The sequence below is a fragment of the Symphalangus syndactylus genome, chromosome 24 (assembly GCF_028878055.3).
Source record: "Symphalangus syndactylus isolate Jambi chromosome 24, NHGRI_mSymSyn1-v2.1_pri, whole genome shotgun sequence".
Taxonomy (NCBI): Eukaryota; Metazoa; Chordata; class Mammalia; order Primates; family Hylobatidae; genus Symphalangus; species Symphalangus syndactylus.
In genome coordinates this window covers 27,547,807-27,563,248 of record NC_072446.2, presented here as the reverse complement: position 1 = coordinate 27,563,248, position 15,442 = coordinate 27,547,807, and the positions used below count along the sequence as shown (strand labels likewise).

Here is a 15,442-nt window from a genome sequence, read left to right as displayed (position 1 = left end):
TCAGCCTCCTGAGTAACTGGGACCACAGGTGCGTGCCACCACGCTTGGCTAATTTTTTGTAGTTTTAGTGCAGACGGGGTTTCACCGTGTTAGCCAGGATGGTCTCTATCTCCTGACGTCGTGATCCGCCCATCTCAGCATCCCAAAGTGCTGGGATTACAGGCGAGAGCTACTGCGCCCGGCCATGCTCTTAACTGCCTCACTCTGATGCCTCTCTAAAAGTACCCCTGTTTCACAGGTCTCTGTGTATGTTAGCAGATATTTGCTATAGTACCATAGTGATCCAATTATAAATGCACACTAGTTATGTTTCTTTCTGAACTACGTTCATTCTTCTTAGTTTCTTTCTCTGAGGCCTTGGTTTAATTGAAAAGAGGATTAGGAATCTGAGTTTTGTTTCCCCCTTTGCCCTGTGTTACATAATCTTGGGCAAAGGACTAAAGTTTCTTGGCATGCTCATTCTTGTATCTTTTGGATTTTAAAAAATGTATTAAACGCACAAGAGAAGAGCATTGCAGGACTGGGTTCTTAAGTGGCTGGTGATTCCCTGCTCATTGTAACTAGTAGATTGCCTAATTTGAAGCAGATCAATTTTATTATCATTTGTATCAGTTTATTAGGACATGACAAAGTATCATGGAGTGGGTGGTTTAAGCAACATAAATTTATTCTCTCACCGATCTGAAGGCTAGAGATCTGAAATCAAGGCATTGTCAGAGTTGTTTCTTTCCAGGCCTTTGCTTGGCTCGTAGATGACCATCTCCCTGTGTCTCCGTGTTTTTCCCTCTGTACCTGTCTGTGTCCTAATCTCCTCTTATAAGGACACCAGTCATATTGGATTAAGGCATGCCCATATGACCTCATTTTATCTTAATTAAGTCTTTAAAGGCCTTGTCTCCAAATACAGTCACATTCTTAGGTGGTGGGTATTAGGACTTCAACATATGAATTGGGGTAAGCTGGGGACAGAGTTTTATTATTTAAGATTCTGTCCATTTATCATGTATAATTGTTGTAATCCATGTCAAATTCTGTGTGGAAAAAGAAATAGTTACACATAAAATGAACTTTATGGGAGTTCTGAAATGGGAGAAAACTTTGAGAATTAGCCAAACCTGTAAGTGACTACTTCATAGACACCATTATTTGTGTTTGGAAAGATACAGGTGTCTTTTCAGAAATTCAGATGGCATGTGTTTCCAACAACCCCAGTGCAGGAAATGCCCTTTGTGTTCGTGAGTTTGACATTTGTGTGTGTGTGATTAAGTGAATGATGACAGATTGGTGTCTCATATACGAGTTAATAATTTAAAAAAATGAGTTGCCATTAGGTTAATGGTATAGTGGGAGGTGTAGAGTGCATTCCTGGGATGCTGGCCATCCACATGGCCATCTGACTTAGGAGAGGAGCATCCACCAGTATTTGGTCCATGGATGCTCTGTTGACCAGGCTTGTTCATTTATGAGCAAGTGCTGAAACTGTCTGGAACCTGGGGAAGTCCCAGATAAGAGAACTGCATTATCAGAGTCAGGCTGTTTTGGTAATAGTGTTTGTTCTGTGAAGAGTCATGGTATAAAATATTATGAGTCACTTATCAAAATATTTTTATAGAAATGTTGATAATTCAGTAATACTTTTTAGGTGAAATTCTGTTTTATTGTGATAATTCACAAAGATTGCTGGTGAAATTCGTGATTCCCATCATTACATTTGTGAATCCATTTCCAAATATATTTTGACCACCTCTTGGTTATCAGGCACCAGAGATGTAATAGCGCCTTAAGTTCAAGTTGTTTTTAATAGCCCAAGATCAAAAACAAACAAAAAAGCACTTAGATTGTTTCAAAGAAGTATCCGAGCCGTCATATAAAGTTTGTCTGTCAAGGTATTATCAGAGGTTTGCAGCTGTCTCTCTCAAGGCAGTGGCAATTTCCTTTGTTATGCTATGGTCCCTGAAGTAGTTGAAATAGTGACTTTTGCATTTTGTAAACCACAGAGAGTCAACACTTCAAAGAAACATATTTGATCTTCCTTTGTATAAGCTGTTTATACAACTTTGATTATACTTGAGAAATGAGGTATTGTCCAATGTTTATACAATTACAATTCAGGACTTTACCAAAAAAACCCTGGCATATGAGTTGTTCATTCTGACTTCTGAGTTTATAGAAGTTTCAGTTCTGAAGTTTAAGAGGAGTTTCACTTCATCCCTTTTCATTTTGAAGGTAGGAGTTTTTATGATGTCATTGGTATTTAATTTTTAGGACCTTTTGATTTTCAAAGGTCACTGTGATCATTTTGTTCTGTTGATATCAAGTTAAGGCAGTTTTGACTTGGAGCAGTTCTCCGTTTCTCTAGTACATAGTCCTTGATATTCATAAACTTCTGTAAGATTGTCCTTTTGAGATCAGTGTTTATTGGTAGATACACTTGATGTGGTCAGGGTTTTTGTTGGTTTGTTTTATTTTTTGTCTTCTGATTTTAATGTGTTTTATTTAGGAAGATACACATTTGTGTGTGTGTGTGTATGTGTGTGTATTTAAGTCTTTTCTTGTAATAATTGATATTATCCAGCTAGTCTAAACATTTTTTTTTCTACAAAGAAGTCTCCAGTGTGACTACTTCCATATTTCACCATTTCCTCAGCTCTCTATTCTTTGTTGTTCTTTGTAGTTTCAGGAAGCCATTGTGTAGACCACACACACACACACACACACACACACATATTCCTTGGCAAGTTCCTTCTTTAAGCTCATTAGTAATTTTCAGAGATCTCAGAGTTTTAAAAAAGTGTTAATTTACAACCTCCCATGTTTGTTATGATTGTCTAGCATAGTCAGAAATCTGAATTATCTAGAAATTGTGAGCAGCCAAGTACCTTTGATTTTTGGGACTAGTCAAAGGTATGTATCTACTCATAGGAAGGTCTTTGTGAGAATATCTGAAACTCTCAGCTGCCTAGTGATTTTTCACTTTTGATCATGTCTAAACGTACACTTTCCACTCTCTGTTTCTGTGATACCTATAGAATTTATGTGTTTTGACAAACTTAAAAAAAACTTGCTAATGGAAGAGCAAAGGTTTCCTGTGTCTTCCTTAGTCTGCAGTCCAATTCATAGTTATGTTTCAATTCATAGTTACCTTACATTAAACACCTTTTCTGAAGAGATAATTACATCATTTTAATTCATGAAATCTCAAGATTTAAATAGATTTTGAAGGATACATCGAATGCTTGAATCTACAGCATTTCAGCCACATGACTTTTTTTTTTTTTTTTTTTTTTTTTGAGACGGTCTCTCTCTGTCACCCAAGCTTGAGTGTAGTGGCGCAGTTTCGGCTCACTGCAAACTCTGCTTCCTGGGTTCACACCATTCTTATGCTTCAGCATCCTGAGTAGCTAGGATTACAGGCGTGCGTCACCACACCCAGCTAATTTTTTTGTATTTTTAGTGGAGACGGGGTTTCACCATGTTAGCCAGAATGATCTCGATCTCCTGATCTCGTGATCCGCCTGCCTCGGCCTCCCAAGAAACCCTGTTTCTTAAAACAGTCTTAACTAGTGAAGACTGTATAGAGAAGTTCCTGGGATGCTAATTATAAAATAAATGATGTATTTTATGTTCTAGTTGCTAGCAAATAAAATGTATTTTGTGTTTATATTTCTTTATTCACAGGCAGCTGAAAAAGTTGGATGAAGATAGTTTAACCAAACAACCAGAAGAAGTATTTGATGTCTTAGAGAAACTTGGAGAAGGGTGAGTGTAAAGAAACTATGGGTAGGTCATTGGGTCCCAGTCTTTTTCCTGCCTCAGAAGAAGCAGAAGGATATGAACCTTTCAGCATTGCTCTAGGTGGGGTAGAAGGTAAATTTACAGCTTGTGATGTCCTTCTTTGCTTTACTCCAATCCCTATTATAGACAGATTTAGTGATTCCTGGTCTTTTTAACACGAAGAATATCTATTGTTTTCTCTTTTGTAGAATCTGTATGATTTTATCTACTTAACAGATAGCACTAATTAGATTATAATTCTATAAGAAATTTTTTAATTTGCTGTTCATAATTTCTGATTGGTATGCAGTAACTGTTGCAATGAAAATCAATTTAATTTAGTATTTTAATATGTGCACCTTTGTGAAATATAGTAAATAAATCAAGCACTATCACCACCTTCACAGCTACTTAGAACATCCACAATCCTGGGTTGGGAGCCAGTGGATTTCGTGAAACACAGATTTGTTAATGCGTTTGTAAAATACTGATGAAGTGATATTAGTAATGCGCAGTGACTACCATTGACTTTCATGATACAATTAAGTTTACATAATTTTTGTACTTTTATATATCATTTTAATTCAATCCTGTGTATTTATTCCTTCTTCTGTAATGACCAGGAAATTAAAATGTTAATGACACCATTTCTTAAGTTTTTCTTGTTAATTTTTGAATAGGTGATACAATCATGATTCAAAATTTAAAAAAATATTAAGACACATACAATAAAAAAAAAAAACTGCCTCCTACCTCTCTGTATCTCTTAGCCACCCAGAATCACTGAGGGTAGCGGCTTCTTGTGTGTCTTTCAGAGACAGGCTATGTGCGCGCGGGCGCGCGCGCATGTGTGTTTGTGTGTGTGTGTCTGTGTGTCTGTGTGTGTCTGTATTTTTAATCCCTTGGGAGTATTTCTGGTTCACGGGAAGACCCAACATACTAACTTGTAAAAACAACTACCAACTGATGACTATATGCTCTTTAAAATCATTTCCTTTATGTCATTAGATTATTTTTTGGGTTTAGTATTTTTTATGTTAGGAGACAGATTTACAACATTAAACCCAATCCTGGATTACATGAAATGGTTTTTTTTATGATTTACCTCCTTGTAAAAAACATTAGTCATCGTCTTTTTGTAAGTTGGAAAAATACTCTTTGGAATCCAGCAAGAAATCAAGCAGAGAAGGGAAGTAAAAATGACACACCAGCTGTGCTGTGAAAAGACAAGTCCAAGATGAATCTGAAGACTGCCAGTTGACTGGCATCATTAAAGGTACGGGGAAATTACAGTCCCTCTACATCTGTTGCCTGCCATTTTCAGCTTCAGCTTGCCATCCTTGCTATTTTCCCTAAGGCAGCAAGGCCGTGACCTTTAATCTAACAATGCTCGTAAGTTATACTTAGAATAAGGTCAAGACTGATAGGCGTAATTGACTATGTAACTTATTTCTCTCATTTCTAGTACAGTTTGCTCTTACTACTATAACGTGAGGCAGACCTGGCTTAAAATCCTTGCTCTACTGTTTACTGGTCATAATAGACAAGTGGGCTTAAGCAAATTGCTTACTATTTTGGAGGTTCACAATCCTCATCTGTAAAGTTGGGATAATAATATATCAATTCATAGAGTTAGGTTATTACCTGAGGTAATTGGGGTAAAGTATAGTGCTTATTACAATAATAATGTTCAGTAAGTGGCAACTATTGCTATTCTATTTTAAATGTATCAGCTGAAGCATTTTCAAGACCTCATCATGTCAAGTCTTAAAGTATTTTTAGGTGTTCTTATAGGTAGCTCTGTTTGAGCTGATTGGGTTTGTGGAATGTCTAAGGAGGATTATAGACAGAGAATATATCAGGAATATAATGTAAACAAAAAATAAGCTAACTGTGATTTTTTAAATTGTATTTTATTTATTTGTTTATTTATTTATTTTTGTAGAGACGAGGTCTCACTGTGTTGTCCAGGCTGGTCTCGAACTCTTGGCCTTAAGTGATCCTCCTGCCTCAGCCTCCCAAAATGCTAGGATTAGAGACGTGAGCCACTGCACCTGGACAAATTGCGTTTTAGATCTATGGATGTCTTCTGCAAGGAATGTGGAAATTTCCCTATGAAGATATCACCAGGGAGAAAACAAAGTTTCAGATCTTTCTTCCCATACTATCACCTTATTGTTCTAAATAATACCAGATTTCTGGTATTTCTTGGATTTCTGTTATTCTGACTGAATGAACCTAAGCAAGCCTCATTTAACTAGGAATATTTTGAAGGAAGACCTTCACTGCACTTCTTTTCCAAACATGTGACACAATGCTATTCTTTTTTTTTTGAGATTAAGTCTTGGTCTGTCACCAGGCTGGAGTGCAATGTCACAATCTCAGCTCACTGCAACCTCTGCCTCCCAGGTTCAAGCAATTCCCCTGCCTCAGCCTCCTGAGTAGCTGGGACTATAGGCACACACCACCACGCCTGGCTTATTTTTTGTATTTTAGTAGAGATGGGATTTCACCATGTTGGCCAGGATGGTCTTGATCTGATCTTGTGATCTGCCTGCCTCAGCCTCCCAAAGTGCTGGAATTACAGATGTGAGCCACCACGCCTGGCCAGTGCTATTCTTAAATTGTTCTGGAGGATGAATGGTTTGTGAACTCTCACTGACTTGTATCTTGTGAAATGAGCTCTGGCTAAAAAAACTGTTGGATTCTGGAGGCTGCAATCATTCTGTGTTATGAGGATCATATGGATCTGTGGCAGAGTAGAGCCAAAGCTCCAGACCAGGATGAGTGCAGAGCACTTGGGAAGTATTTTCAAGTGGAGCCTAGCACCTTTTTTCTTCTACTTAAAGTTGTATGCATTGACTTATTTAAATTTTTATCATAGAATGATAACAAAAGCATCTTGCCCATGGTTTCATAAAAAATGAGTGCTATTGTTAAGACTTGTATCTGGTTAATTTGGCGTCAGATACTGTAATATTTCCATTTTTCTACATAGATCCTTGCCTTGCATGGCTTATGTAAAACACCTACTTCTCCATTCTCTGCTGTCAGTTGTAATTCATTGAATCATCGCATTTTGTTGTAGGGAGTCAAGTTTTAAGGGACTTGCTTGTGAGTATGATTGCTGAAATCTTCTAACCCCCCCCCATCCCCACCTTCAGAATACTGTAAATGCAGTATATGGAATCAGGAATCTTAATTTCATATGAGCTATCAGAGTTTTCCTTGCTATCAGGATGCATAGGGAGGTATGAAGAGTGTTCTGGTCAAGATTGCTGAGTGAGTGTATGCAGAGAACTTTCTAATACATAAGAATAATGAGTGAAAATTATTTTAAATATAAGGATATATAGACAGCTGTGGACAAGGGATAGGAAAGAAATCTAAATAATCAGTGGAGACTAAAGCATGCCTTATCCTTGTCAGGAGATTGCATTTGAGCTTCCTGCATGAAGTTGGGGGCTGGAACTTGGCTCTCCGTCTGTGAACTAAAGCTGAAATAAATTTGCCTGACCACAACCAGAAAGTGTCATTTGCCTGTGGCCTAGGGAAAAAATGGATATACTGGTTCGATAATAGGAACTGAGCTTGGATTGTATTTAAGTATGGTATCTTGAAGGGCAAAAACCCCAAACTCTGAATATAAGACCTGGTTTAAGTTGTATATCCCAGACGACTGTACTGAGAAAACCATGAAATCATCTGACAGTTGAGTGTGGTATAGAGGAAAATCATTCAAGAGAAAATGAAATCTGTGCAAGGAAATCTACTGCCATGAGATAATCAGCAGAATGGGAGAATTCACACTGAAGGAAAAAGAAATAATGGAGCAATCTCAAAAATAATTTAATATGATTACAATTTTCAAAAAGATCAAGGAGGAGATAACATTTTTAAAAGAACATCAGATTATTAACATGATTATTAACACATTTGCCCAAAGGCAGATAAAAAGTTGGGAATCTTGGCAATGAAAACTACAACAATTGAAGTTTTAAAAGCCCAATAAATTGGATAAACAGTAAACTAGACAAACTGAAAGGAGAATTTGTGAATTGAAAGATAGAAATGATACTGATCACAACATGCAGAGCAGAGAAATACAGTGTTGGAAACCAGGAAGACAACATAAATTGAGGAGGTCTAATACAGTTTCAGTAGGAATTCTAGAAGAAGATCCTAGAAGTGATAGAGGAAATAATCACATAATAATCCTGAGAGTTTTTCATTCTTGAGGAAAGACACGAGCCCTCAGATTGAAGAAGTTTATGAAGTGCCAGATCAACTCCTAGTTATATTACAGTAGAATAGTAGACTGTTAAGGACAAAAGAAACCTTAAAAGCTATGGGGAGATTACCCATGGAAAATGATAATCTGATGAAAGCAGACTTCTCAGCCACAATCAATGTTGGAACACTGCAACAACAGTGCTGAGGGAAAGCTGTTGTCAATCCGGTATCCAACCAAACTATCATTCTAGAGTGGAGGTGAAATAAAGACAGTTTCAGACATACAGGAGCTAATTTATCAAGAATGCCTTTGGATGGAAGTAACAATACCCAACAAACAGTGGCTAACCAATAAAGACATTAAGAACCAAATAATACATCTAGGGGTGTGAGATTCGAGAAGCGGTTAATTGGCTTGACAATGGTTTGACATCTGGGCAATTCTCATAGTCTCAAATGGCTGCATTAGTTTCAAGCATCATCCCTCGCATGGCAGTAACCAAAGTAAGAAGGGAAGTGGCAGGTGGAAATGGGCCTTCTTGTGGGCTTGTCTCCTACTAGGGAAGGAAGTCTTTCCCAGAAACCTTTCAGCAGAATTATCTTCAAATTTCAGTGGCCAGAACTGGGTGACATGTTTGCCACTAGTTCAGTCACCGGCAGAAGGGAATAGGAATTCTGTGAGTGGCTTGGACTACCATGGTATATCTCCTGGGACCAAGCACATCACCACTGTAACAAATTAGGAGGTTATTTTAGCAAGGAAGAAGGGACACATGCTCAACAGTTGGCTCTGTCTGGCAAAAAGTATTTGGTGTGATATTTAAGGATCATTATGCTACTTTTGCAAGTATGACAGCTTCTAATGGAATGGAATTTTTTTTATGTGCTCTGCATAGACTTAAAAAGTTTTATGTTACTTTCACATTAAAACAGTTCATGAGCATCTATTTGGCAGTTAGAGTATTCTACTTTGACATAGTAGGTGGCACTGTTATTTTGATTTTTTTTTTCACCAAGACAGTGTGAAGATACAGGTGTGTTGGGAAATATGAAAGAGAGTTTACTCAGTATTATTTCATGGACAGCTGCCCAGGATTCCAATGAAAATGTTGTCTGTATAAAGTGATGATGGTCTCTCATTTGACCATCACAAATGAGATACCATCACATCTTGTAAGGTAGTTTGTATTATTGTCATTTTACAGATGAGAAAATTCAGGTACAACAAGGTTAATAAGGTGTAAATGATAGCTAAATGTAGTGTTGGTAGGACTCAAATCCAGCTTCTTTACTTTCAAAGTCTAGTGGACTTGTAGCCTCCAAATTGACTAGATACATAAACTTTATTTTGATGTTAAGCTGTTAAGGGAAGATGGAGTAGGAAGCAAAGAGTGTGTGTGCTGTGTTTACCTGATACTAATATTAAACAGGCTTAGATTTTAATTAGTTTCCATAATATTTTAAGTATTATTGTAAGTAAGAGGAGCAAGGACAGAAAGATCTTGTGGTACTAGAGTGAATGCAATAAAACAAAGACTGCCACTTCCATATCGTACCCCAGTATAGATGCGGAGACAGCATAAGCTTTGTTTTCAGACACACTTGGGTTCAAATCCTGGACTGATAACTTATGTGACCTTGGGCAAATCATATACCCCTTTGAACCTTTTTACATTTACCTGTAAAATAGGGATCATCATCTCATCTTCATTTTTTGTAGGAATGAATTGAGATGGTGTACAGTCTCTAGCAGATAGCAGGCATGCAGTGCATGGCAGCTACTATATTACTATCTCATAATAATACATTCATTACAGTTTTGAATGTGAAGCTTTCAAGATGCCATTTTGTTGTAGTTCTCTTGACAGTTTTTTCCCGAAAAGTATTTTAGCTATCTTAGTTTTGCAAGTGTATATGTATTAGGCACTTACGGATATATGTTAGAACTATCAGTTGCTTGTGTTTTACCACTTCTTATATCTTGGCTTGCTTTGATTTTATAAATGTTCTTCTTCTCCCAAATTTATAGGTCCTATGGCAGCGTATACAAAGCTATTCATAAAGAGACCGGTCAGATTGTTGCTATTAAGCAAGTTCCTGTGGAATCAGACCTCCAGGAGATAATCAAAGAAATCTCTATAATGCAGCAATGTGACAGGTAAAGGCGTGTGGGCTTCCTTTGGGGAGAATGTGCTTTTGAATTAGCTATGATTGTGTAGAGTTTGATACCTAGAGACACATTTACTTAGATATTTTGCAGAAGGGAGAATTCGATGGAATCACTGTGCATTTTCTTTCCAGAAAAAAATATGATGATAATGGTTGTTTTTGTAGCTAAACCTCCTTAATTTTTACGCATGGTGTTTTGGTTTTTTTTTTTTTTTTTTTTTCAATTTTTCTTTCTTTTTTTTTTTTTTTTTTGAGACGGAGTCTCGCTCTGTCACCCAGGCTGAAGTGCAGTGGCGCAATCTCGGCTCACTGCAAGCTCCGCCTCCCGGGTTCACGCCATTCTCCTGCCTCAGCCTCCCCGAGTAGCTGGGACTACAGGCGCCCGCCACAACGCCTGGCTAATTTTTTTTTTGTATTTTTAGTAGAGACGGGGTTTCACTGTGGTCTCAATCTCCTGACCTCGTGATCCGCCCGCCTCGGCCTCCCAAAGTGCTGGGATTACAAGCGTGAGCCACCGCGCCCGGCTCTTTTTTTCTTTTTTTTTGAGACAAAGTCTCGCTCTGTCGCCCAGGCTGGGGTGCAGCGGTGCAATCTCGGCTCATTGCAACCTCCACCTCCCAGGTTCAAGCGATTCTTAAGCCTCAGCCTCCCAAGTAGCTGGGACTACAGGCATGTGCCACTACTCCCAGCTAATATTTTTGTATTTTTAGTAGAGATAGAGTTTCACCATATTGGTCAGGCTGGTCTCAAATTCCTGACCATAAATGATCTGCCTGCCTTGGCCAAATCCCGAAGTACTGGGATTACAGGAGTGAGCCACCATGCCTGGCTTTTTTTCTTTTCTTCAGTGAGCCCTTTTAGAAACTAGGAAGAAGAGGCAGAAGGTGGTGCTTGCTTTTTTTTTTTTTTTTGTGATAATGATCTTTTTTACTTCCTATTGAGAAAACATTTCTACAGAGATAGCAAAGAACAGATAATGCAAATGTTTTTTAGTTCTAGAAACCTTAGAATATCAGGTAAATCTATAAAAAAAGAGTAGTTATGTATATACTACTGTTTGTTCCTTCACATTAAAAAAAATTATTCTAGCTGAGAGTACTTAAGTATTTATTTTTGAGGAACTAACATTTGTCAAATGTTGTAAGCAGGAAGTCAAACCAAAAGACAACCACAGAAAATCACGTGGTTTGCTCTGAAATTCCATGACAACATGGGTTGGTCACTGATAGAGCAGGCTTCCCCGGCACTGTTTAGATTAGAGACAAACACAAAGTTAGGGGCAATGCCAGCTCTAGGGAGTTGAAGATGGGTGAGAAATTCTCTCAGTTGAAGCTGCATTCATTCTTCTGAAGGCTTTTTGGTCAGCAGATCAACTTAGTACCCGCTGTTTGCAAAACTTCTACATTAAGGTTTAGGGGGGCTACCTACCAAAAATTAGTCCAGAAGCCTTTCCGTCTCACAGACTTGGGAATGTAGTCCTTTCTTTTTTCTCTCCCTCCTTTTTTTTGTCCCTTCTATTTTTGTGATTACTGTCTACTAGATAAAATGCCCATTTTTCTTGATTGGATTGACCAGATGAAGGTGGCAGTTTTCCATTTGCTTCTTTTTCAGATACATTTTGGAAGTTCTTTCCATTTGGCAAATTGGGACTTAGTCACTTTCGATAGACTGTGCAGGAGCTGTGTTCCAAACAGAGTATAGAAATGTCTTTAATTAAAGAAGAGATATTTTCAAGAGTGTACTCTGTGCTAAGCTCTGTAAGGAATACAGTGAAATACAGAGCAGAGTCCTTGTGCTCTGGGAGTTTATAGACTAACTGGACAGGCTAAGTATATATATATATACATATATATATATGTAGAGGAGAATCTAGCCAACAATGCAAGACTATAGAGAACATATTCCAGTAGTAAATACTTGATAGCAATGGCCTACAGTATTTAACTCCTGTCAGTATTGTATTACAGGGAGAGTAAATGTGTTCATATTTACCTTAGACACTTTTTTCATTAATATTTAATGTGTGTGTGTGTTTTGCTGTCCTTGTCACTGGCGTGTTTCCCAAGGTTTGAAGAGGAAATTCTAAGAGTTCTGAGTTAATGAAGCCAATTTGGTTTTAGCATCAGTTGTTATGAAACTTTATTTGGCCATGATAACAATCTAGCCAGTTAAAGCTGGCAGTTCTCAGAGGGCACATTATTTTATTTTAATAGGATATTTGATATTTCTCTGAAATTTCTTGTTTGGTATCTCTCTTCCAGCTTGAGATCTAAAATTCCAGATTTGATCCTGAACATTTTTTCTTTATAATAGATTGTAGTGTGTGTATGTTTTCATTACAAAGTACATATGACTTCTTAGAAAAATTCAAATGAATAGAAAAGAAAATCACTTTTCCCTTTGGAGAAATCATCTTTTTTTTTTTTTTTTTTTTAAGACAGAGTCTCCTCGTTCTGTCGCCCAGGCTGGAGTGCAGTGGCATGATCTCGGCTCACTGCAAGCTCCAGCTCCTGGGTTCATGCCATTCTCCTGCCTCAGCCTCCTGAGTAGTTGGGACTACAGGTGCCCACCACCATGCCAGGCTAATTTTTTGTATTTTTAGTAGAGACAGAGTTTCACCGTGTTAGCCAGGATGGTCTCGATCTCCTGACCTCGGGATCCGCCCGCCTCAGCCTCCCAAAGTGCCGGGATTACAGATGTGAGCCACTGTGCCTGGCTGAAATCATCGTTCTTAAATACTGCTTGATACACATATTCTTCCAAATCACTTTGGAGTTTTACAATAATTACTGTTTCGTAGCCTGCTTTTTTGTTTGTTTGTTTGTTTTTGTAAACACAGTATCTTCTCATGTTATCACATACTCCTCAATAACATTTTTCATGCATTCACGATATTTTATTATATGGCTGTAGCATTCTTTGTTTTTTTTGAGATGGAGTCTTGCTCTATCGCCTAGGCTGGAGTGCAGTGGCGCGATCTCGGCTCACTGCAACCTCCACCTCCTGGGTTCAAACAATTTTCCTGCTTCAGCCTGCCGAGTAGCAGGGACTACAGGTGCACACTGCCATGCCTGGCTAATTTTTTGTATTTTAGTAGAGACAGGGTTTCACCATCTTGCCCAGGCTGGTCGCAAACTCCTGAGCTGAGGCAATCTGCCCGCATCGGCCTCCCAAAGTGTTGGGATTACAAGCATGAGCCACTGCACCTGGCCCTGTATCATTATTTCTTAAATAAACTCCCTAATGTTGGATGGACATTTAGATGATATCTAAATTTCCACTTTTGTCAATAGTGCTATGATGGTAACTATTACTTTTTGAACATTTATAATTCTTTTTTGAGGATAAATTGTAGACATAGAAATGCTGGTTAAAGGATCCACCGTGTTTTTTATACTTTCGGGATTTATTACCCTCCAGAAAAGCTATACCATTTTGCATTCTTATCAAGAGGTTGCCCATTTTATCCTTAACTATGAATAATTGTTCTTTCCGGATGAGGAATTAATTTTTATATACTTAATAGCATGAATTAAGAGATGTTTGAAGGCCATTTTATTAATTTGTATTGTCTCTCTCTCTCTAGCCCTCATGTAGTCAAATATTATGGCAGTTATTTTAAGAACACAGACTTATGGATCGTTATGGAGTACTGTGGGGCTGGTTCTGTATCTGATATCATTCGATTACGAAATAAAACGGTAGGTTTACCTTCTAGAACAATGCAACTGAGCTAGTTTCTTATGCCATCTTCTTTTCTCTGCCTCTTTTTCAGGGCATTCACCTACTAGAGAGACGACTGTCAGATTTCCCCTTTTCCATGGTTATTTTCCATCTTTATTCTTTTATGTCTCCTAAGTGTGAGAGCTTTTTTTTTTTTTTTTTTTTTTAAAAAGACAAGAGTCCCCTGTCACCCAGGCTGGAGTGTAGTGGCACAGTCATAGCTCACTACAGTCATAGCTCTACCTCCTGGGCTCCAGTGATCTTCTCACTTCAGGCTCCTGAGTAGCTGGGACTACAGGCATGTACCACCATGCCCAGCTAATGTTCTGTTTTGTTTTTTAATTTTTTTTTTTTTTTGTGGAGACGGGGGTCTCACTATGTTGCCCAGGCTGGTTTCGAACTCCTGGCCTCAAGCAATTTTCCCACCTTGGCCTCCCAAAGTGCTGGGATTACAAGTGTGACCCCCCCACCCCATGCCTGGCAATGTGGCAGTTTCGACACCAATTTAGTCCAGTGATTTTTAGCATGCTTTGGTTATTTCTTACTGGGAAAAAAATGACTGTTAAATCTTGGTTATAGAATGAATTTTAAATGTTTAAATTTGGATTTGGATTTGGGTTTCTGCTTCTACCTAGCATGTTCACAGATTAACTTCCTCTATTTCCTGTTAATCAGAGAATAATCCCTTTATGAAAGATGATTTGCTGATACTGTGGTTGCCAGTGTAAGACCTAGGAGTCATGGGTTCTAGTTCTGGTTCAGTTACTTAATCTCTTTATGTATTCATTCAGTAAATATTTCTTGAACACTGTTTTAGGCCTGAAGGATCTAATAGTAAATAAAACAGATGACAACTCTGCTGTCATGGTAGTGTACTTTGGAATAGGGCAACAAAAGCAAATTAATGGTAACTATTAATAGAAAAGATATAATAATGATATATACTATGAAGAAAATGAATGAGGATGAAGTGATGGTAAAGTTGTGGAGACTGGTGGGCTGTTTTAGAGTAGATAGTTGAGGAAGATCACTCAGAAGTGGTGACGTTTACAGGAAGACTCAAATGACAAAAAGGAGCTAAGAGTCCTGAAGGAACATTGTAGGTGGGCAGTAACGAGTGCAAAGACCTTGAGGCTGGAATGAGTTTGGCATGTCTGAGTGATAGAAGGGCTACCATGACTAGAAGGGAATAGGCAAAGGAGAAGCTGTAGGAGATGAGGTTTGACAGGTGGGCAGGGCTTGATGGTATTGGATATTGTAGGTCATGGGAATGGGTTTGAATATTATCCCAGGTACTATAGGAAACCATTGCTGGATTCTAAGCAAGTGAGCAAGTCATCTGATGTATGTTTTAGAAAGATAACTCTGGGGCTGGGTGTGGTACCTCATGCCTGTAATCCCAGCACTTGGGGAGGCTGAGGCGGAGGATTACTTCAGTCTAGGAGTTTGAGGCCAGCTTGGGCAACATAGTGAGACCTCGTCTCTACAAAAAAAAAAAGAAAAAAAAAAATTTGTCAAGTGTGGTGTCCTGCACCTGTAGTCC

General features: G+C 38.3%; 1 protein-coding gene across 3 annotated transcripts in view; it reads left to right on the top strand.

The window, feature by feature from the left end:
- The window catches only part of STK4 (serine/threonine kinase 4), a 117,471-nt gene that overhangs the window by 1,812 nt on the left and 100,217 nt on the right, over positions 1–15,442 (top strand). For 2 of the 3 annotated variants that reach the window (XM_055266387.2, XM_055266388.2), the window contains exons 2-4: positions 3,679–3,759; positions 10,037–10,165; positions 13,763–13,877. In XM_055266387.2, coding sequence (XP_055122362.2) covers positions 3,679–3,759; positions 10,037–10,165; positions 13,763–13,877 — 325 coding nt within the window. Of the gene's footprint in view, positions 1–3,678; positions 3,760–4,899; positions 5,051–5,719; positions 8,512–10,036; positions 10,166–13,762; positions 13,878–15,442 lie in introns of those variants that run through there. The other variant, XM_055266389.2, reaches the window with a different exon arrangement.